General features: G+C 39.8%; 1 protein-coding gene across 2 annotated transcripts in view; it reads right to left on the bottom strand.

Moving 5' to 3' along the window:
* Positions 1–23,613, bottom strand: part of LOC126297886 (uncharacterized) — a 116,568-nt gene that overhangs the window by 48,977 nt on the left and 43,978 nt on the right. For both annotated transcript variants that reach the window (XM_049989184.1, XM_049989185.1), the window contains exon 4: positions 17,184–17,423. In XM_049989184.1, coding sequence (XP_049845141.1) covers positions 17,184–17,423 — 240 coding nt within the window. The remainder of the gene's footprint in view (positions 1–17,183; positions 17,424–23,613) is intronic.

The following is a 23,613-nucleotide window of genomic DNA, read 5'->3' as shown; positions in this document are numbered from 1 at the left end:
GGTCAAAACAATAACTTTGATGCTCAGGATTAACTTCATATTGGGAGAGTTGTTATGTAATTAAAAGGCAATCATACAGTAAGAAATCAAGAAAGGTAAACTCATAAAAGCTCGTGGTAGACAAGTGACTGTAACTGTAGTGTGAGTGCAGTCAGAACAACTAGGGAACTGTTGTATGGCCATATGTATTTTGTTATATACTTTGTACAACACTGTTGAGAAATTCCACTTCACACAAATTTTGAGATATTTGTGTATTGATTCAAGTACTCTGTATTCAGTTACTAGGTTAGAATGTAACTTTGGAAACCTGGTTCTGTGTAATGATGCCAAAATACATACTGTATGCAAAAAAGATGATGACTCGATGAAGTAATGGGCTACGAATACTGTACTGCTACAGAAGGACATTATGACGAAGAGAAGCATGGACATCAGAAGAAAGAGACACTCCACATTGTAAAGTTTTTGTAATAATTAATTCTGGAAATTTTTGTAATTTATTATGTGCAAACATTCATTTTCATTAATATTTGACTTATTGCATCATGGAACTAGCAGAATTCCTCTCATATATGTTTACATGTGGAATTCTGGGGAGTTGTGTAATGCAATCAAGTCAATAACATACTAAGAAAGGTATGATACCAGTAGGTATCAGTATTTACAGAGAGATATAATTAACTTCACATATACATGGATATGAAATGAAGTCCCATGCTTCTTGACAGAGCTTAGGGGAATGATGCGGGAGACCTGCACTGCAGTACTAGGCATGGTCCTAATGGAAGTGGTTGGCAATTGCCTTCCTCCAACCATAATGGGGATGAATGATGAGATAAAGACGACTCAACAACACCCAGTCATCTCAGGGCAGGTGAAAATCCCTGACCCCTCTGGGAATCGAACCTGGGAAGCAAGAATGCTACCACGAAACCATGAGCTGTGGACTCAAATATGCATAAAAAATTTAATTGTTTCATATTTAAATATTTACATTGTGCATATTTAAATTAATTTTGAAGAATTTTATTTAAATTCCTGTAAATTCATTTTTATTAATTATTTCAAATATTTGTTTATTTCTTTATTTGTCGTTCGCCAACATATATTGAAATAGACAATTTTACATTTCAAGTTTTACATTACGTTTAATATTTTACCATCTTATTGCTAGAATTGGGTTAGTTCTGTCATACTAATGTGATGCACTTGGAACTGGTAAGAAACACTATACACACTATGTCATACAATGCTGTAGTGTTTTTTACTCACTTTAAAAGTTTCAGGAAAACAAAATATTAAATTTTTATTTCCCTCTTAGCTTACAGTAAGCAATGGGTTTGAACAATACATGTGGATGATGAGATTTACTGGGTACACTCAAATTCCTTAACACTGTGAAAACATTTAACAACGAACAATTTATGAAGATGAAGAAGTTTAATTTGGTAAATCTCTTATTGATGGTGGTAGCTTGTTATATAGCTTCATTCCTGTGTGTTTAAAATTACTTTGCATCTTGCACAGTCTTGTAAATTCTACATATAGTTCATTTCTGTTTCTAGTTTCATGGGAATAGATAGCTGTTATACAAGGTAAAGTATTTACTTGTTGCTTTGTGAAAATAAGATATACTTAAATACAAAGGGGAGGTACAGTCAAGGTGTTTAGGTCTTTAAAATGCTTTTGACATAGTTCTCAGCTTACAATTCCTGGTCTTAAAGCTTTCTTCTACCACAAGAACACTGTTTGAACACCAGGAGAGTTGCCCCATAGTTTTATTGTGTATTGAATATGAGACTGGAAGAAGGTGGAGTGGGAAGATAGTTGCTTCGATTTAGTAACTAATGTTTTTAATTAACCGAGTGTTCTGTACAGACAAGTTACTCTGTAACTACAATATATGATCTGAAGATGGGCAGCTAGCCCAAAACCGGTAATTGAAAATAAAGAATAGCGATCGAAGACTGAAACGCCATAATAAAAAAAGGTTACCCTAGATAATTTGGTACGTAAATTTTTGGTGTGACTGTTCCAAATCAGTTTGGGATCCAAGTGCATTCTAAGAAGTCTAACAGAGTCACATTCACTTACTTTTTCATTTAGCTTGTGCAGGAAGAAGTACACAGTTTGAGTCTTGTTACTGTTTAGTATAAGCTTTTATTGTTGAGTTATATGGCAGACTTTCCAAGCATAGCTTTTGTTTTTTACCTTATCTTCTCCAAGCTCTTATCCACAGAAGTCAGGGTAGTGTCATCAGCATTTATTATGGACTTGTGAGGCAAGAAAGCAGGCTAGTTACTGGGGTAGACCAGAAAAGGGAAGGGTCCAAGCACCGAACATTGTGTACACCTCTAACAACTGGTAGGGCATTTGATTGATGGTTGTTTACCATTACCACCTGAGTTATACTAGTCAAGTGTGAACTAATTAGTGCCAGTTTATTATCCATGATTCAAGAACACTCTAGCTTATTTATGAGTATTTCATGTCACACATTGTCAAATGCTTTATTCAAGTCTAGTAGTAAGGCACAACTGAAGAAATTTTTCTCAAAACCATCAAGAATATCAGTAAAAAGATTTTCTACTGCATTTGCTGTTGACAAATCTGGTCTAAAACAAAAGTGGAAAATAGATTGTGATCCTCCAAGTGGCTGAAACATTGTAACTTAAAACAAAATTCTGTTTTCTTGAGTATTATAGTATGAGCAATACTGGAAAGTAGCTTTCAGACCTGTTTTTGTCCCCTTTATTATAAACTGGTACAGCATAGCAGCTTTCAGGTCACTGGGAAATTTTCCAGTACTAAAAGTATTACTGATAAGAAAGGTGAGACAGGAAACTATTATGACAATTGTCTGTTTCAGGATGGTGTTTGGGGTGCCATAGTGATGTTCACTGTAAGAGCTATCTAGGTTTGTGGTTACTAGGGTCGTTCCAAAACTAATGCCTCCTATTTTTTGTGGTGGCTTCGATGTCTATGCCAGATGTTGTGGGTACAGTGTTAATGCTAGAACCTTTCCCTTTCATTTGCAGATGGTTCTGTTGTTCTGTGGTAGTTCGTGCCAGCAGAGGAGAGTTTCAAAATGGAGTCTGATACTGATGCACATATAAAAAATGACGTGTGATTGAATTCCTCACTGCTGAAGAAATTGTGTCAATTGAAACCCATTGACACTTACTGAAGCTGTATGGAGATGATACAACAGAAATGACCAATGTAAGGTGATGTGTATGACATTTTCAAGGTGGTGAAAAGGGTGTGCATGACAATCCACGGCCTGGTTGATCCGGCACAGCTGTCATCCCTTGCAGTGAAGAGCATCTTGATCAACTCATCTGTGCTGATCGTTGGATAACAACCGGAGAATTGTGTACAAAACTGAATGTCAGCTGTAATCCCTGTGTGAGATGGGTCCCACAGATGCTTACAGAAGAACAAAAACCTTATCAAATGGAAATCTGTCACGACCTATTGGACCAGTATGAAGCTGAAGGTGACAATTTTCAGAATAGCATTATCTCTGGAGATGAGACATGGTGTCACCACTATGAGCCGGAATCCAAAAGACAGTGCATGGAATGGTGATATGTGAATTCTCCATCAAAAAGAAATTAAAGACACAGCCACATGCAGACAATGTACTAGAGCCTGGAGAAATTGTCAATTCAGCATGCTACAAGATGACACTGACTAAACTGAAAGCCCGAATTTCAGGGTAAGCCCAGAGAATAAGACCAACTTTCACCTCATCATGATAACGTCAGGCCCCACACCAGTTCTGCAATCATGCTACTCATTGCAAAACTCAGATGGAGCGTCTTGCCACATCCATTGTACAGTGTCGATTTAGCACCTTCAGACTTCCATCTCTTTGGGTCTTTGAAAGATGAACTATGTGGTGAACATTTCCAAGACTTGGATGCTGTTATTAAAGCTGTAAGGAAGTGGTTAGCCTCAGTTGCTTCTGATTTTTACAAGCATGGCATGCAGGCTCTGGCTCATAGTTGTCAAAAGTGCACAGCAAATGGTGGTGACTATGTGGAAAAATGACGGTCTGTAACTGAAATATTGCTCTATCTAGCTGTGCTATTAAGCTTTATGTATTTCCTGTATATTCCATGAATAAAAGTAGGAGGCATTACTTTTGGAATGACCCTCATACTTTGCATACAGTTAGTCAGCTAACTTGTTTTCATATAAAAGATTAATTATTTGAGTCAGGTATTTTATGGACAGTACTTTCAAAAGTTGCATCATTTGGAGTAGAGGTTGAGCCATGCTACCCAGCATCAGTCAATTGATCATTAAATTGCTTTAGCGGAGGATGATCTTTGGTGGTTCTACACGTGAGGAGCTTTGCCCAGCATGAAGGAGGACAGATTTTGCGGGCTGAATTGGAATGAGCACTTTCAGGGTGTGAGGCTCGTTTAGGTCTGCTGTCTGGAACCGATAGTAAATGACTTTTGCAGAACACAGACCTTATTGACAAAGACAGTTTTTGGGTTGGCTGTGGTGGCGATGGGACTTTTGAAATTTGCCTGTGCTGAGTGTGTGGCGATTTTGAGCACCACTTTGCTACCAAATAATCAAATATTTTGGTGAGACTCTTTCTGTGGCTTCTGTGTCCTGTTTTGTAAAAGTCATCGTGCTGCAACTAATTTCACCTTCCCAGAAAGTCTGCTGTATTTGCTGTTTATGGAGGTTCACTCTGAAAGAACTGAAGTTTACCTTAATGGAAGCAACTCTGTTTCATTACAGATGTTATTCGCATCTGTTTGTGAAAAGTGTGGAAGTTGTGTGCTCTATGTTACAGAGCTAGCAGAGTTACAATAACTAGAAGTGCCTGTTTAAATTGGTCATATTTTGATGGCTTACCATGGAGCGTGTTGAGGGCTGAACTGTGTGTTGTTCTTTGTTTAAAATACAAGGAAGTCTAACTTAACCAAAGTGGTTTTTCACAGTAATCATTTTAGTTAAGCATTTGCAAGGTAATTTAATCAGGGTTCATTCATACTATAATCAATTTAGTTAAGTATTTGTAAAAACATTTTGATAGGCTTATTAGTTGATCCACCCTGATATTTTCTATGGTAAATTCTGCTAAAATAGGAGTGTACTTTTCTGCTGTAGGTGTTATGGGCAACCTGGTAAACCAAGTTGGACGTCTAGATTCAGTTGCATAGCTATTTGAAATAGTGGAATTTACTCTAGTAAGAGCAGCCCAATTCATTACTTATGGCTAGTGTCTTACTGAAAAAGATGTTAGAAGTCAGCGAGTTTCAATTTTCTTCCATTTCAAGATAGTGTTTAATGACTGTTCCTGCAGCATTATTAGTACAATTAACTGTTTGGCAATTAATTTTGGGGGCACATAAGCTTTATTGTTTTTCTCATCCCTGTGATAAGGGTGCTACCCAGTTGTGAAGTGTTTTTTTGCTTATCACCGAATTCAATGATTGCACAGATATTTGTTTTTATTTATTTATGTTTGGCTGTTAAATGGTAATATAATGAAATATGTGCTGCCCTTTGTAAAGAAGTGTGCTGTTAATAGTTTTATAAGTTTAGTTTATGTGGTACAGGACCTGCCTCATTCATCAGTACATCCATGAGTGGCTTGTTTACACTGCCCACACTGTCCTTCGAGTTACCACACTTGAAGTGGGTCTGAATTGTATCTGTACATCTCCTGGTTCTGAACTTATATCACCAACAGACTTGAAGCACCATTTGTATGGTTACTGATGTTACAAAATCTGCTGTAATCATTTAAGATTCTATATTTAAAAACCAACTGCAACTTTTTTTGTAAATGTTAAGGTTTTGATTATTAATAAGAAACTTGGTTGACTTCAGATATTTGTTAATGTTTGACAAATTTCTTAATTTCTTAGTTGTTTGAAAGATCTTTTGCTGCTGTTAAATGTTAATCTCCTTTCCTCATTAATATTTGACAAGTTGTTTAATTTCTTACTTGTTCTTAAAAGCTATTTTACTAATGTTAAAAGGTTGTTGACTTCTATTTTAGTAATAGATAATGCATATTTTGAACTGTGAACACACTTGACTTCTGGCCCAGCCCTACCACTCAACAGCATATTAAGCTGCTTTAATGTAACTAAACCCAGTTCAATGGTAGCATTACAGTGTGGTTTTATATGAGGAGGGGTGGCCAATTTCATAAATATTATAGTACCATTCACAGTTGGAATTGTAAATAATTGTGTGTTTGTGTATATGGTGCTGTCAGAGAGGAGAAACTGTGGCCAATTTCATAAATATTATAGTACCATTCACAGTTGGAATTGTAAATAATTGTGTGTTTGTGTATATGGTGCTGTCAGAGAGGAGAAACTAATACTAAGTTGTGTTTCAGGGCAGTAGCACTAGTGTAATGGATCCGAGAGGTTACCTAGATTTGGCATGTCTTAAAAAGGAACAACTCATATATGAACTCCATATTCATGGAGAATCCAGAGATGGCAGCATTGCTGGCCTCACCACATGCCTGTGGACTGTCTTACACTGTCCACTGGACATGATCACTAAAAACATTAGTGAGGCAGGTCTTGCTTTATCTGTCTGTTTTGCAGTCTTCTCCAATGCGTGTGAGAATATAGGGTTTTTGGGGGATAGCAATCCTGCTTGCAGCCACATATTCTGTGTTCACACACAAGTTAATCATTGGATTAATAGATTGCATGATTTGAAGCAACTTGAGTGCTCACCTGAACAAAGTGTTAACAGTGATCAGTTACTAACTCAAGGTGTGCAGTTGCAAACTAGGCTTAGTAGAGTGGGTTGGAGTGATAGAGAGGCTATTGAAGAACAGCATAGTACTAGATGAAGTAATGCTAATGAATCAGGTCATCGCACTTTGAGTGAGGAACATCCTCACTTAGCAATATAATCCTTTGTAAATTTGCTGAATCTGATTTTGTACCTGTTTCAGAATTTGCCAGTGCCATTCATAAATAAGTTACAGCAAGTGGTATGTTTTGAGAAACACATGGATGCACTTGTCATCTTGCATCAGGTGATCTTCCAGTTGATGTATCTACTTACTAGAGGTTTGTTAAGTCGCAAGGTGTCTGAGGTTCTGGAGGATTTGGGAATGTTAGGTAACTTAAGCAGAAAGGTTGTTCAAGATTGAAGATCACTGTGAGTTAGGGGCAAATTGATGAATAAATATTTTCTTCACATGCAGTCCCACAGTGAGACACTCCAACAATATTTTGAGGAGATTCACTCTGCAGTCATGGCTTTGGAATTGTTAATAACTGAGGAGGAAGTCATTGGAAATATTGTGAAAGGCATTAATCCCAAACACAGGTCATAACTGGTGTTTTTGTGGAGACCTGCCAACTTTCTCTAGTTAGATGAATTAGTGTGTAAAATCATGAGAATATACGTCGATGATGAGAAACAGAATTCTGAAAGACAAGTGAAATGCAAATGTGTGGAAAGGGTTCAGAGTGAGAGGGGTAGCAAATGGTTCCATCAAAGGCTAAAGGTTGTTTTCAGCATGGTGATACCAAGCATTTTATGTGCCACTGTCCTCTACAGCATAGGGAGCATCCTAACAGCTGATGTCAGAAGCATGGGTGTCCTAAGGGGCCTTTATGACTGAAATGGTGTAACCATATCAGGGTAGTAATTAGTCAGCTTTTACCTTTTGTTTGCGATTATGGAACTCATGAAACTGTCTGTGCCCTTATAGATTCAGGAAGTAATATTTCTCTTATTGACGATGATTGGTATTTGGAGAGATGTGGCATTTGTAAGTTTGCTCCCTCGCAGGAAACTCAGCAGTGATGTCATACTGCCAATGGACAGGTGTTGCCTCTGGGGTATTGTCTGCAGGGAACCATGGCTATACAGAGATTTTTGTGGCCCATGGAACTAATAATTGTCAAAGTATTATCAGTTAATCTATTATTGGGCTGTAACTTTATGCAGCAAATGGCATTAATTCTTAATTATGCTGACAAGACATTTTCTTTTAAATTTTTTCCTGGCAAGGATTTTAAGCTGTATACATGCCAGATTGTCAAAGGGGTTAATAGTGTCACAGTGTGTGATACCCAATTCCAGGTCAGTCATTTGGGGAAGTACGAAGCTAAAGCTTTGTTGGAAGTACTTGGGTGCTTTTCTCATCTATTGACCAGTAAACTGGGAGTCACTAATTTAGTCCAGTATAAGATCAGGTTGCCAGATGATATTCCAGTTCACCAGCCTCCATATCAGTTGTCACCACCCAAGATGAAAATTTTGAGGCAGCTGATTGATGACATACTATGCATCACCCGTGTTTCTGGTACCAAAGGTGCAAACTGGTAGTTATTGTCCATTGGTAGATCATCAAATTCTCAACCAAGAAGTCATTTTAGTGTCTGTACCACTATCGGACTTGTATAACTGTTTTGCATGCTGGGGCATCCTACTTTACCATCTTAGATCTGAACCAGTCCTACCATCAGATCCCTCTTACTGAGGATTCTAAGCATGTAACAGTATTTTGCACTGACTGGAACTTATGTAAATTCAGTCATGGTCCATTTGGATTATGCACTGATGTGGCTGTGTTGTCACATTCATTACATTCCATTTTGGGTGATCTGAAGTTCAAGTCAATTTATAATTACTTGGACAATGTAGTGATATATAGTGCCATCTTTTCTGAAAACCTCCAGCATAGTGAGTAGGTCATTTTTTGTCTGCAGGAAGCAGGTTTGGCCATGAAACCATCTGTCATAAATTTGGCTTGGAGTGTGATCTCCTTGTCAGGACATTTGGTCTCTGACAATGGGGTCAAAATAGACCAGGAAAGGACTGAGGTTTTTCAGAAATTTCCACCCCTTAGAATATGAAAGGAGTAGCCTGCTTTATCAGAACGGCAATTTTTTTCAGAAAATTTGTGCCTAATTTCTCCCAATTGGTGGCTCCATTGAACAACTTGAGGAAGAAATGAATGTGTTTCCAGTGGGGCGAAATGGAGCAAGCCGCATTTGATGCTTTAAGTAACCCAGCCTTTTTGGCTATTCCTGATTTCAAACAACCTTTTATTGTGCAAACTGACACATCCAATTCTTTAGTAGCTGCCATGCTTTTACAACAATATCCCATGGCATACGCTTCCAGAACCTGGTTGCCAGCAGAATTGAAATACTCTGTGTATGAGTGGGACTCACTTGCAGTAATGTTCACTTTGGAGAAGTTTAAATTTAATTTGCAGCACTGGCATTTTTTCCTCAAAACTGACAATCAGGCTTTGAGCTGGATGCTGGCTAGACCCAGAAAGACAGGACACATTGTGAGAGGGGCTCTGCATATTTCTGCCTTCCACTTCTCCATCAAGCATATTTGGAGAGCAGACAATCAGGTAGTGTATGCCCTCAGCTTCACGTTGCAGTAGCATGAAATTGAGCACCAGCTATGTTAGGAGTCCCTGGGCACTGAACTGGTTTCTGTTGTTTTAATGGAGGTATCCGTGCTCTTCAGGATCTTAAAGGAGAAGCAGAGCCAGGATCTATTAATGCAGAGGGTCAGGCAAAGGCTTCTGGCTGCGGAACATTGCTGGGATATGAATTAAGAAAACGTACTTTGTGTTATAAGACCAAGAGTGATAACTGCTTTAAGATCTGGTTACTTGAGGAATTAGTTCTGGCTATCTTTAAATATTTTCATAGTTCCCTGATTGGTGGTCATTTGGGAATGCATAAAACCTTGATGAAAACTAAGTGGTACCTGATGTGGCCCACTGTGAATAAAGTCATGCATAAATTATTGGGGGAGTGCAAAGACTGTAAGGTTGCCAAGCCCAATTCCAATCCCAGTCAAGGGTTGCTTCAGTCCACACAAGAAGGTAATCCCATGGACAAATTTTCATTGATTATGTTGGGCTGCTCCCTCAAACAAAATATGGGAATCATTCTGTTTTCATGGCAGTGGATGCCTTTAGCAGGTTTTTGGTTGATTCTGAGCAGTGGAGTGACTATAGCCTTAACTATTTGGCATCTTTCTAGAATTTTTTCCACCTTCAGCCCTGCCTGATCATTAGTTAGAGACAATGCTGCAACATTTTTGTCAAGGCAATTTCAATGCTTCTGATTTAACAATACCACTGCCCATCTTACCACCATACTGTACTAGCCTCAGCTGTCATTTGCCAAAAGGGTGAACCTTAACTTGAAATCGGTGCTGATAATTTTTCATACTGGTGGGATGTGTTCATTCTGAGGCTGGACTTAGCCTTTAATTCAGCCCATCATGAAGTTTTAAAGGCAACACCTGTGTCATTAATGGTGAGCTATCCTCTCAGTTTACCATGCACTAATTTGTGGTCTATGAGAGATCTTTTGCCAGATGAAGTCACCCCTGGGGTCATTCAGCTAAACTGGAAAAGAGCCAGGAAGAACACAGAGCTCACACACCAGAGGCAGGCACAGTAATATAAGTGTTCCAGATGAAGGCTGGTGATCAGATCTTCATCTCTAACTTTCATGGCCAGGAGCAGGGTTACACGACCATATCTGGTAAGTTGGTTCCTCACTTTGTGGGACCCTGTGACGCCATCCAAATGTTTAACCCAGCCAGCCTCTCAGTGTGCAACGTCATCTCAGGCAAGGTTTCTAGAGTCCACATTCCCTGGATTAAATGGGGAAGTTAAGATGTTGTAGTAAACTAAAGTTCCTTTCTCCACTCATGGGAGAAGAGGGGTGGGGGGGTGGGGGGGGGAGGATGAGCTATACTGGGTAGTATCGATTAATCAATCACTAGATCATGGTAACATGGTATGAGCTTCAGTGGTTCTCCATGTGAGGAGCTTTGACCAACATGGAGGAGGACAATTGGAATTTGTGGGCCAGATTGAAAGGAGCAGTAGCAGGGCATGAGCCAGGTTTACCTCTGCTGTCTGGAGCTGATAGTGAAGAGCTTTTGCAGAGCACAGACTTCATCCAGTCAAGATGGTATTTTGGGTTGGCAGTGGTGGTGATGGGATTCTGGAAATTTGCATGTGCTGAGTATGTGGCAAATTTGAGTGCCACTTTGCTACAAATTCATCAGATATTTTGGTGACATTTTCTGTGGCTTCTGCACCTTGTTTTGTTAAAGTCATTGTGCTGCCATTAGTTTCCCCTTCCCAGAAGGTCTGCTGTATTTGCTGTTTATGTGGTTTGCTCTGAAAAGACTGAAGTTTACCTAAATGGAAGCAACTCTCTTCCATTACAGATGTTTGTCACATGTATTTGTAAAAAGTGTGTAAGTTGTGTGGTCTGTGTTATAGAGCTAAGGGAGTTATGTTAATCAGAACTGCCTGTTTAAATTGGTCATATTTTTAGTGGCTTACTATGGACCATGTTGAGGGCTGAGCTGTGTGTTCTTCTTCCTTTTAAATACAGTGAAGTCTAACTTAATCAGAGTGGCTTTTCACTGCAGTAATTTTGGTTAAGTATTTGTAAAACATTTTGGTAGGGTTGTTACTTGAGCTGCCTGAGGTTTCCTATGGTAAATTCTGCTAAAATAAGAATGCATTTTTCCACTCTAGTTGTTATGGGCAGCCTGGTAAACCAAGTTGGACCTCTGGGATTCAGTTGCTTAGCTATTTGAAATAGTGGAGTTCATGTTAGTAAGAGCTGGCCCAAGTTGTTGCTTATGGCAAGTGTTTTACTACACAACATGTTAGAAGTCAGCAAGTTTGAATTTTCTTCCATTTCAAAATAGTTTTTAATGACTGTTCCTGCTGCACGATTAATGCCAGAAACTGTTTGAAAATTAATTTTGGGGGCACATAAGCTTTACTGTTTTTTTCATTCCTGTGATATTACTTTATTACTAGATCTGTGTCGTTTACCAGCCATGAATGGACAGATTGCATCAAGTTTAATTACGTACATACATTTAAAAAAATATTCACAAAATTAAGACATTTATACTTAATAGAAACAATATTTGTTTGTCCATTCACTTTGGTCGTTATCAGAGAAGTCACCAATGGAGTACAATGGGCGTTCTTTCAGGTCCTGTGCTACTCTCCTTCTGAATGTTCCTAGCGGCAGGGATTGCACTTCTTGAGGCAGTGAGTTGAACATCTTTAGGGCAACCACTGGAAAGCTGTCTTGCATTCCCATCAGTCGACACCTGGATATTTCAATGCTCCTCTCGTTACGGGTATTGTGATTGTGTATATCTTGCCTCATGCTGAAGACTTCTTGGTTTTCTTTCACGCTCATGAGACATAAAAACACACACTGGCTGAAGACTGTCATAATTCCTAACTGCTTGAATACAGGCCTGCAGTGCTCCTGTCTTTTGCTTGATGTGATTATTCTGAGAGCTTTTTTTCTGTAGAATTAGCACATCCTTACAACCTGCAGAATGTCCCCATAACAGTAGGACATAATTGATGTGGCTATGGAATAGGGCATAATATACTGTTATGAGATATTGGTCTCTCAATACACCTTTTAACCTCCTCAGAAGGTATATTACACGGGAGAGCTTGGAGCACATGTACACTGTGTGTTCGTTCATTGTTAGTTTCCTGTCTATCATGAAGCCCAACAGTTTGACAGCCTCCATATTATCATGGCATCCTATGTTGTTAAGGGTGCATATCAGATGTTGTTTTTTTTCATCAATTTTCATTTTCTTTTTCTTTTTGATGAACCATTCTTTAATGCTTTGGAAGAGTACATCTGTTTCTTGGGGTGATTCTGCAGTAGTTCTTGCTTTGGCGAAAAGGGTGGTGTCATCAGCAAACTGTAACATATTGTTGTTATAACCCATATCATTGACATAAATAAGGAACAGGAGAGGCCCTATGATGGACCCTTGGGGTACTCCATGTTCCAGCTTTTGTTCTTGTGATATTGCTCCATGAATTGATACCTCTTGTCTCCGGTTTTCCAGATAAGACTGAAAAGTTGCCAGAACAACACCTCCAACACTATAACACTTCAATTTATTGTGCAGTATCTTGTGGGCAATGCAGTCAAATGCCTTGCTAAGATCACAGAGTGTCAGTGCCACACTTTCTCTGTCTTTGAATCCTTGCCTTATTTTTCTGGTTAAACCATGCTGTATATCCCGGAAGAGCTAATTTACTTCAAAATAATTCTGTAATTGGAGTTTCATAACAGACTCCATAACTTTAGCTAGAATAGGAATGATAGAAATTGGTCTGTAGCTGGCAACACTTCACACGGGTCACCTTCTTTGTAGATTGGTACTGTCCGTGCTAGTTAAAGAAATTTTGGGAAGACACTAGAGGATAAGCATTTGTTAACTGCTATAGATAATGGTTGAGCAAGCTCTAGAATAATTTTCTTCAGCATTGTGCAAGACATACCATAGATATCTTCGCTCTCTGAATTCTTGTATGACTTAAATATTTTTACGATATCCTTAGGGTGCACTTCCTTCCAGTTTTAAAAGTGCTACTGGTTATGTTTCTCATGTGACTTGTGTTGACTAAGCCTGAGTCAGGTATTTCATTAATAGGGCTACATGAATTTAAGGCTGAGGTGGGCTTTTTTCTGCACTCGTTTACCAGATTCCAAGCTGCTTTGCATGGATTGTGAGCCTCTTTAATGAACCTGTCATTGTATCTCTTTTTTGCCTCCTCAACTTGCTTTCTGTAAATTTGTTTGGCTCTTACATAGTTATAATAAAGCCGGTCTCTAGATGGGAGATCTCTAGCTGCTTTCATACGGTCCCTGAAAATTAGCACAATGTATTTTAATTTGTTTAGCTCAGGGGTATACCACATCTTCGCTGTAGTAGGTTTGTCCCTTCCTTTAGTTTTGCCTGTAGGATACTTCTTGTGGATTTCTGGAAATAAATCATCAAATTTAGCTTTTAAAGATTGGAACAGACATTAGAATGAGGCACTGGCCCCCATTCCTCCAATTTTTTGCTGCCAGTTTACACTTGACAGGGCTATTTTAAGATCATTTAGTCTTTCTTCTTTTATGATCCTTTTACTAAATGTGTAACTGGAGTGCCATGAGCTGGGTTGCAGTTAACTCGAGCATTTCATACTTATTTCCATTACTAATGCACTATGGTCAGCAATCATTGGTTCAACTACACTGATATTTTAGTCCCAGATATTGAGGTTAGTGATAACTGTGTCTAGGCAGGCATCACCTCTTGTTGGCAGTCAGTTTCCAAGAAACAGCCCACAGCTATTTATCAAAGTCATGAAGTCTCTCTCTTTAGTGCTTCCATCACCTACATGTATGTTGAAACCTCCACACAGTGCAATTTCAGATTTAAGATGTGTTAGGTAGGACAAACAGGTTTCCATTTGTGCAATAAAGTTTCAAAATTACCATCTGGTGAGTGGTACACAGAGACAATAATAAGGTCAATATCTGTTAACACTAGTGAAGCTAATACTAGATCTAGGTCTGTGGAAAAGTTTTTTAAGTCTATTTCCTTTACACTAAGAGTCTTGCTTGCATATATTGATACACCACCATGAATTGTAGTAGTTCGATACCATGAATTTACCATGTCCAAATATTCAATGGCTCTGTAATAGTCACCTTCTTCTTCACCTAACCAGTGTTCACAGATACATAAAACATCTAGTTTGACTTCTTCTGCAAAGAATGATCGAAGTCCACCTTGGTTCTTAAACACTGTATATTAACAGCTGCTATAACTACGGGGGCATAACTATCATCTCTACTGTTACTTCTGTGAGATACTATCGGGCCTTGGGTTTTTATTTCAGGCACTATTTTACTGGGGCACTGCTCTCCAGCTGGTAAGTGATTTTTTGATTTATCCGTGTGACCCGTGTGCTGCCTGGGTCACACGGATAAATCGGCCGTAGCGGAAAATGTTTACCAGGAAGGTGATCATGAAATAAAATTCAGCGAGACGAGCATCATATCAAAAACCTCGCATTATTATGCACGCTTGTATAGAGAGGCTATCGAGATTGATAAACATCATAATAATTTTAACAGGAAAGACGAAGGTGTTAAACTGGATAAAATTTGGATGTCAGCGTTGCACCGCAAGAGTGACGATCGATTACTTTCAGTCGAGAATGTTGGCGTTACAAGAGACAATCTCATAGCTGATGCCACGTGATCAACAGTGGCGCCCTTTGTACTGCCTATATAATCAGCGCTTCCTCGAGTTCTCTTCGCAGTTCGCCGCTTTACCTCCGAGGATGTCTCCCGCAGTCGGAGACGAAATGTCAGGAGAGAGTTTTATACTTCGACCACGGCCTATCAGCCCGGAAGTTTTAAGTGAAGACAATACCGGCCGTGAAAGCTTACATTGTATGATTTATCAGGTTGGTTCTTAATCTGTTGTAGTTCAAGTTGTACACGACCTGCCCCATCCATCAGCACACATGCGAGTGGCAAGTTCACACCACCCACCCTGTCCATCAGGTCATGGGGCTAAATTGTATCTGTATGACTTCTCTGGTTCTGAACTTATGTCACCAACAGACTTGATGCATCGTTTGTATGGTTACTGTTGTTACCAAATCTACTGTAATCATTTAAGATTCTATGTTTGAAAACCAACTGAAAATATTTGTAAATGTTAAGGTTTTGATTATTAATATGAATTTGACTGACTTCAGATACTTGTTAATGTTTGACAAATTGCTTAATTTCTTAATTTCTTATAAGATTGTTTGTTGATGTCAATTGCTAATCTCATTTCCTCATTAATATTTGACAAGTTGTTTAATTTCTTACTTGTTTTTGAAAGCTATTTTACTGATGTCACAAGGTTGTTGACTTTTATTTAAATAAAAGATTATGCATTTTTTCAACTGTGAATGCTACTTCCTTGTCTTCTAACCCAACCCTACTTCTCAACATCAGATTAAGCTGCTTTAGGGTAACTACACTCAGTTCAAAGCTAGTAGGAGCTTTACACTTAGTGCTATTTACAAAGTACTCTTTTGGTATGTCTGGTAATATTGTAGTTTCTTGTCTGCTTTTATGTCTACTTGCTATTTTGTTTATTACCTTCCAGGTATCTTTACATTTGTTGCTGGAATTTTCTATAAAAGTGTCATTGGTTCTCTTGTTTGCTGTATGTAATTCAGTTCCATATATCTTCCTGTATTGTTACAGACAACATTGTAGACTATTTGATTATATATTATATCTGTGTTCTTCTTAGTTGTAGACAGTCTTGGTGTGAATGTGAAGTGAAATGGACAGACTTGGCAGAAGAGTGAGTGTAGATTGAGATAATGTGTTTTTGTAATACTGTTAAGGGCAGAAGTATCTTTTGTAAAAATCTCAATGTGTGCAAATTTTAGTGAATATAGTTGCTCAGAAACTTTATTTCATTGAATAATGACTGAAAGTCACCTGAACTTCACAATCCTTTCACCAGTTATTGTTTATTTATATTCGAAATAAGATATGAGTCCGGTTCATGCCCCACAGAGGACAATGAGGCTCACAGTGAAATAAAAAGGCAAGTAATAGTTTATAACTTTTGATATGGATGTGGGATTTGCTGCAACTCACTTAAAATATATGATAAAAAGTGTTCTGAAGACAGATCATTTAATGTTAAGCATTTGAAGATCCTATTACAACCAGACATGGATTATTTAAGAAAAATGATTTTTTTCTTTTATAAGATACAAAGAAAAAAGAAACTTCATGCATCCCACAGACTAGCTCAAACTTTATGTCCATGCCCCACAGTGTATGAGAAGGGTGATTTATAATAAATTAGAAGAGAATGTTTTAATGCACATGAAGTTAGGCCCACTGAAAATAAAGTTACACGAGGAACCAATGCAGGAATTTTACCACTCAGTGAATGAACTCACATAAGATGAACTGACAGTTTAAACTAGATAAATCTTGTTAATTATCTAAGGATATACAGGTCTACATGTTTATTCATAGAAATCTCATTTTTGTGTCATATTATGATTTATTACTACAAATGTAACATAAATTTGTGATATGGTTCATTTACATGAACCAAATGGTTTTCAAGTGTGCATCAAGAAATGAATAAATCCTAATTCACAAAAGAATGTAAAATTTATTACTCAAACAAGTCTTATTTCATGATATATACTTTTTCAAAGTCCTTTTCTACAGGCATCTGAAATGCAGATAATTAATCAAGCTAATTAATTAGTTTGTTTATATTACTGTACATACCCATCATCATCTTGTGTTGCAGGAGCATAGGTAGTTGTCTTGTTGCCAGGGTGGTCACGAACGTCAATGTCTATGTATCGAATTCCATGCACTAACTGTCCCCAAACATCAGTATCTTGTGTGAGAACATAGCAACCATGTCTTTCACTTGTATTTTCCATAACTGATCCATTGTAAGTGTCTGAACCATTTGTCCCAGGGATGAACAAATCAGCAACGGTCAAGTTTTCCAACTCTTCTCTGTTTAAAACAAAATATACAGAATCTAGAATTTCATTATTTATCCAGCTAAGTGGATATAAATTATGAAGATAATATGGTTTTTTTTTTGCTGAAACTGTCAATTTTTTACATTTATATAACAACACTTGCACATTAAATGTGGCTCTAACTAGTGGCAACATCATCCTTCCGCAGATTTTGCAATTTGTTGAAATACATTGTACTGATAAGACAGCTCACTGGCACATCATTTAAGACCCGAAGAACATAGCACATTATCTAAAACAATATACAATATATTCCCTTTTGGGTAGAGTGGTTTTGTTGGTGCAAAGCAGTTCAGTTACCTGTGTAAATACAATACCATTCACTGCATCCATGATTAAATGGTATGTGTGAAAATGTCAGCTGGGAATAGGTAGCATTAGTTTGAAGTAAGCATGTAAGAAATGAATCATATGTAAAGAATAGCTATGCTGCAGAAAAATGCACAGAAAAGCAATTAGGTGCTACAAGGATAGAAACCCAATCAAAATACTTTTGTATCGTTTCCTGTAGGTAAAACAGGAAAAAGAATGAAAATGAGACAGATTTGTGTAGAAAAGGTGAGCAATGAAAATAATGCCACAGCACAAAAAACTCAAACAAATGAACAGAAATAAAGAATCTGTCATGATAAAGCAGACTTATCAGCAAGAGTTTAACTGTGCTGAGAAGTAAAGAATAAATATGTGAACAGTCAGGTATGGATGCTAAGATGTGAATTTAAATATACTAGATCTGTAAAATGAGGATAATGGTGATAAAAAACAATGAGTCTTAGTTTACATGCAGTGAACACACTATCTTAACATTGTAAAACATACTGACTGAAGAGTTATGCTTCTCCCAAATTGATAAAAAAACGGTACAAAATTAACAGCTTGGGAACAAATATCTTAATCAGAGATACGGTGCCCAATTGCAGGCTGTTAACAAAGGTAAGAGCTTATGGAATAAGTTCACAGATACGTGAGTGGCTCGAAGACTCCTTAGGTAACAGAACCCAATATGTTGTTGTCGACGGCGTGTGTTCATTAGCGACAATGGTATTGTCAGGAGTGCCCCAGGGAAGTATGATAGGATCGCTATTGCAAATACACTCCTGGAAATTGAAATAAGAACACCGTGAATTCATTGTCCCAGGAAGGGGAAACTTTATTGACACATTCCTGGGGTCAGATACATCACATGATCACACTGACAGAACCACAGGCACATAGACACAGGCAACAGGGCATGCACAATGTCGGCACTAGTACAGTGTGTATCCACCTTTCGCAGCAATGCAGGCTGCTATTCTCCCATGGAGACGATCGTAGAGATGCTGGATGTACTCCTGTGGAACGGCTTGCCATGCCATTTCCACCTGGCGCCTCAGTTGGACCAGCGTTCGTGCTGGACGTGCAGACCGCGTGAGACGACGCTTCATCCAGTCCCAAACATGCTCAATGGGGGACAGATCCGGAGATCTTGCTGGCCAGGGTAGTTGACTTACACCTTCTAGAGCACGTTGGGTGGCACGGGATACATGCGGACGTGCATTGTCCTGTTGGAACAGCAAGTTCCCTTGCCGGTCTAGGAATGGTAGAACGATGGGTTCGATGACGGTTTGGATGTACCGTGCACTATTCAGTGTCCCCTCGACGATCACCAGAGGTGTACGGCCAGTGTAGGAGATCGCTCCCCACACCATGATGCTGGGTGTTGGCCCTGTGTGCCTCGGTCGTATGCAGTCCTGATTGTGGCGCTCACCTGCACGGCGCCAAACACCCATACGACCATCAATGGCACCAAGGCAGAAGCGACTCTCATCGCTGAAGACGACACGTCTCCATTCGTCCCTCCATTCACGCCTGTCGCGACACCACTGGAGGCGGGCTGCACGATGTTGGGGCGTGAGCGGAAGACGGCCTAACGGTGTGCGGGACCGTAGCCCAGCTTCATGGAGACGGTTGCGAATGGTCCTCGCCGATACCCCAGGAGCAACAGTGTCCCTAATTTGCTGGGAAGTGGTGGTGCGGTCCCCTACGACACTGCGTAGGATCCTACGGTCTTGGCGAGCATCCGTGTGTCGCTGCGGTCCGGTCCCAGGTCGACGGGCACGTGCACCTTCCGCCGACCACTGGCGACAACATCGATGTACTGTGGAGACCTCACGCCCCACGTGTTGAGCAATTCGGCGGTACGTCCACCCGGCCTCCCGCATGCCCACTATACGCCCTCGCTCAAAGTCCATCAACTGCACATACGGTTCACGTCCACGCTGTCGCGGCTTGCTACCAGTGTTAAAGACTGCGATGGAGCTCCGTATGCCACGGCAAACTGGCTGACACTGACGGCGGCGGTGCACAAATGCTGCGCAGCTAGCGCCATTCGACGGCCAACACCGCGGTTCCTGGTGTGTCCGCTGTGCCGTGCGTGTGATCATTGCTTGTACAGCCCTCTCGCAGTGTCCGGAGCAAGTATGGTGGGTCTGACACACCGGTGTCAATGTGTTCTTTTTTCCATTTCCAGGAGTGTACATAAATGATTTGGCAGACAGGGTAGGCAGCAATCTGCGGTTGTTTGCTGATGATGCTGAGATGTACGATAAGGTGTCAAAGTTGAGTGACTGTGGGATGATACAAGATGACTTAGATAAAATTCATAGTTGGTATGACGAATGGCAAACAACTCGAAATGTGGAAAAATGTAAGTTAATGCAGATGAGTAAGAAGAACAAACCTATAATGCTCGGATACAGTATTGCTATTGTCCTATTTGACAAAGTGAAGTCATTTAAATACCTGGCTGTAGCGTTACGAAGTGATATATAATGGAACGAGCATATGGGAACTTTGGTAGGAAAGGCGTATGGTCGACTTTTTTTCAGTTCATTGGGAAAATTTTAGGAAAGGGTGGTTCACCTGTAAAGGAGGCCGTATACAGGATGCTGGAGCCATCTATTTTTGAGTACTGCTCAATCCATAGCAGGTCGGATTGAAGGTAGACATCGAAGCAACTCGGAGGCGGGGTTCGAACGAGACGTACATGTTACGGAGATGCTTCGGGAACTCAAAGGAGAATCCCTACAGAGCAGGTGACGTTCTTTCCGAGAAATACCACTGAGAAAAATATAGAGAACCGGCGTTTGAAACTGTCTGCCATACGATTCTATTGCCGTCAACAAAGTAAGAGCATATGGACTATCAGACCAATTGTGTGATTTGATTGAGGAGTTCCTATATAACAGAACGCAGCATGTCATTCTCAATGGAGAGAAGTCTTCCGAAGTAAGAGTGATTTCAGGTGTGCCACAGGGGAGTGTCATAGGACCGTTGCTATTCACAATATACATAAATGACCTGGTGGATGACATCGAAAGTTCACTGAGGCTTTTTGCACATGATGCTGTGGTGTATCGAGAGGTTGTAACAATGGAAAATCGTACTGAAATGCAGGAGGATCTGCAGCGAATTGACGCATGGTGCAGGGAATGGAAATTGAATCTCAATGTAGACGAGTGTAATGTGCTGCGAATACATAGAAAGATAGATCCCTTATCATTTAGCTACAAAATAGCAGATCAGCAACCGGAAGCAGTTAATTCCATAAATTATTTGGGAGTAGGCATTAGGAGTGATTTAAAATGGAATGATCATATAAAGTTGATCGTCGGTAAAGCAGATGCCAGACTGAGATTCATTGGAAGAATCCTAAGGAAATGCAATCCGAAAACAAAGGAAGTAGGTTACAGTACGTTTGTTCGCCCACTGCTTGAATACTGTTCAGCAGTGTGGGATCCATACCAGATAGGGTCGATAGAAGAGATAGAGAAGATCCAACGGAGAGCAGTGCGCTTCGTTACAGGACCATTTAGTACTCGCGAAAGCGTTACGGAGTTGATATATAAACTCCAGTGGAAGATTCTGCAGGAGAGACGCTCAGTAACTTGGTACGGGCTTTTGTTAAAGTTTCGAGAACATACCTTCACCGAAGAGTCAAGCAGTATATTGCTCCCTCCTACGTATATCTCGCGAAGAGACCATGAAAATAAAATCAGAGAGATTAGAGCCCACACAGAAGCATACCGACAGTCCTTCTTTCCACGAACAATACGAGACTGGAATAGAAGGGAGAACCGATAGAGGTACTCAGAGTACCCTCCGCCACACACCGTCAGGTGGCTTGCGGAGTATGGCTGTAGATGTAGATGTACACGTAACGACCACGAAGATAAGATACAAGAAATTACGGCTCATATGTAGGCGTATATGTAGGCGTTTTCCCTCGCTCTGTCTGCGAGTGGAACAGGAAAGGAAATGACTTTTAGTGGTACAGGGTACACTCCGCCTTGTACCTTACGGTGGCTTGCAGAATGTCTATGTAGATGTAGGTGTACATAACTGATATTTGAGTTCTGTACTTCACATACCATAAATATACAAAAATTACAAAAATTCAATTGCTGGGTGGTCTCCTTGTAAATCTCAATTTATTTTTTTCTGTTAATAAGTAGTATCAAGTATTGGAATAACTTATCAAAGACTGGTAATCGCTGCAAAGGGAATGAAACTGCCAGAATCCAAGGCTGTAAGGTACAGTGAAGTATTTTTGTTAAGAGAATGGTAGTAAACGTGGAACATATATCCATGGTACAGCAATATCAGAAAGTGTGGTTTATGATATCGTTCTTCGAAACCCATGAGAGTTTTAGAAACAATGGGGTGGAGTGAGATGTGGCATTGTTATGTCATCCCACTGAGCATGGTCATCTCAGTGTTAAAAAGTTGTTACACTAAAATAATGAAGGACAGAAGTAATCAGGTAGAATCATATGAAGTGGCCGAGCGGTTCTGGGCCCTGCAGTCTGGAACCTCGCGACAGCTGGTCGCAGGTTCGAATCCTGCCTCGGGCATGGATGTGGGTGCTGTCCTTAGGTTAGTTAGGTTTAAGTAGTTCTAAGTTCTAGGGGACTGATGACCTCAGCAGTTAAGTACCATAGTGCTCAGAGCCAATCATATGAAGATGTATGTAAAATTTTGTTAAATTGAGTTTGATAAAAACTGCATTATCTGAGTGAAGGACCGTGAGATACTTGGACATTAGATTAGCTTGATGACCTGAATTCATGCGAACCAGATGCGAGCATGGATTGCTGCTGCTGAGAAGAGGAGGCGCTGGTGCCCATGAGAACATGTCAACATGACGCAAATTCAAACTATGGCGTCGAGAAGTTTCGACGGCGACTAGCAGGGGTTTACTAACTGTGGCTTAAATTAAAAAAAAAAAACTGCATAGTTTGCAAGGACGGACACTGGTTCACTACTACCCAGTGGAAGAGTCCAAGCGAACAAAGAAAGAAGTGGAAAAATACTACGTGATAAAGTTACGGTTTGTCATAGTTGCGGGTAGGAGAAATTTTAGCATGTGCCATTCTGCAAGTATCTTCAGTGGAGTATCGATTTAATCTGGTGTAATATTACAAGCATTAATAATTCTTGAAGTGGATTTGTGACGACACTGACGCCCGCGGTGGGCAGCAGTGGCTGGATTCAAATTGGCTCCGACATGTGGCAAACGTCAGCTCCACAGTTAGGGGAACAATACTTTTTACTTTTTATTTATTTATTTTTGCTTGCATTGAGTCAACGACGTCTTGTCATATAGCAGCGAAGGAAGTGAACTTTCTGAGTGTTGGTAAAGTATATTTTGATTTGTGACAACATAAGCAGACTTAGACGAGGTAGGTAACAGGCCAGGATCTTGGGGAGGGAAAACCGTGGCATCGGCCCCGGTCGGTAATTTCGGCGGGCGCAAAATTCATATTCTTTAAGAAAAAAAACCTTGTTTCACAAAGCGCCTAGCAACCAGCTATCTATCGATTAATCGTATGATTTTGAAACGAATCCATCTTGGTCTTTGAACATTTTTAGCAAATTTGACTTCTGAACGAATCATAAGTCGATTTTTGAATGCGTGCCTAGTGTACGTGATGTCTCTGCCAAGGGAATCCCCGTCGCATCTAGGAAAAAAAAAATCTTCCAGCAGACAAATGGGGATGGGGCTATACGACTGAGACGAATAAAGCCGAACGGGTGAATGCAAGTCGCTGTTTGTTTATGTAGTTGACTAGGTGTGCGAATGGTCAGCATTGTTATGATTACTAGCGAAATCTTTAGGTTCA

This window comes from Schistocerca gregaria, chromosome X, assembly GCF_023897955.1.
Source record: "Schistocerca gregaria isolate iqSchGreg1 chromosome X, iqSchGreg1.2, whole genome shotgun sequence".
NCBI lineage: Eukaryota > Metazoa > Arthropoda > Insecta > Orthoptera > Acrididae > Schistocerca > Schistocerca gregaria.
This window is presented reverse-complemented; position numbering and strand designations above follow the sequence as displayed.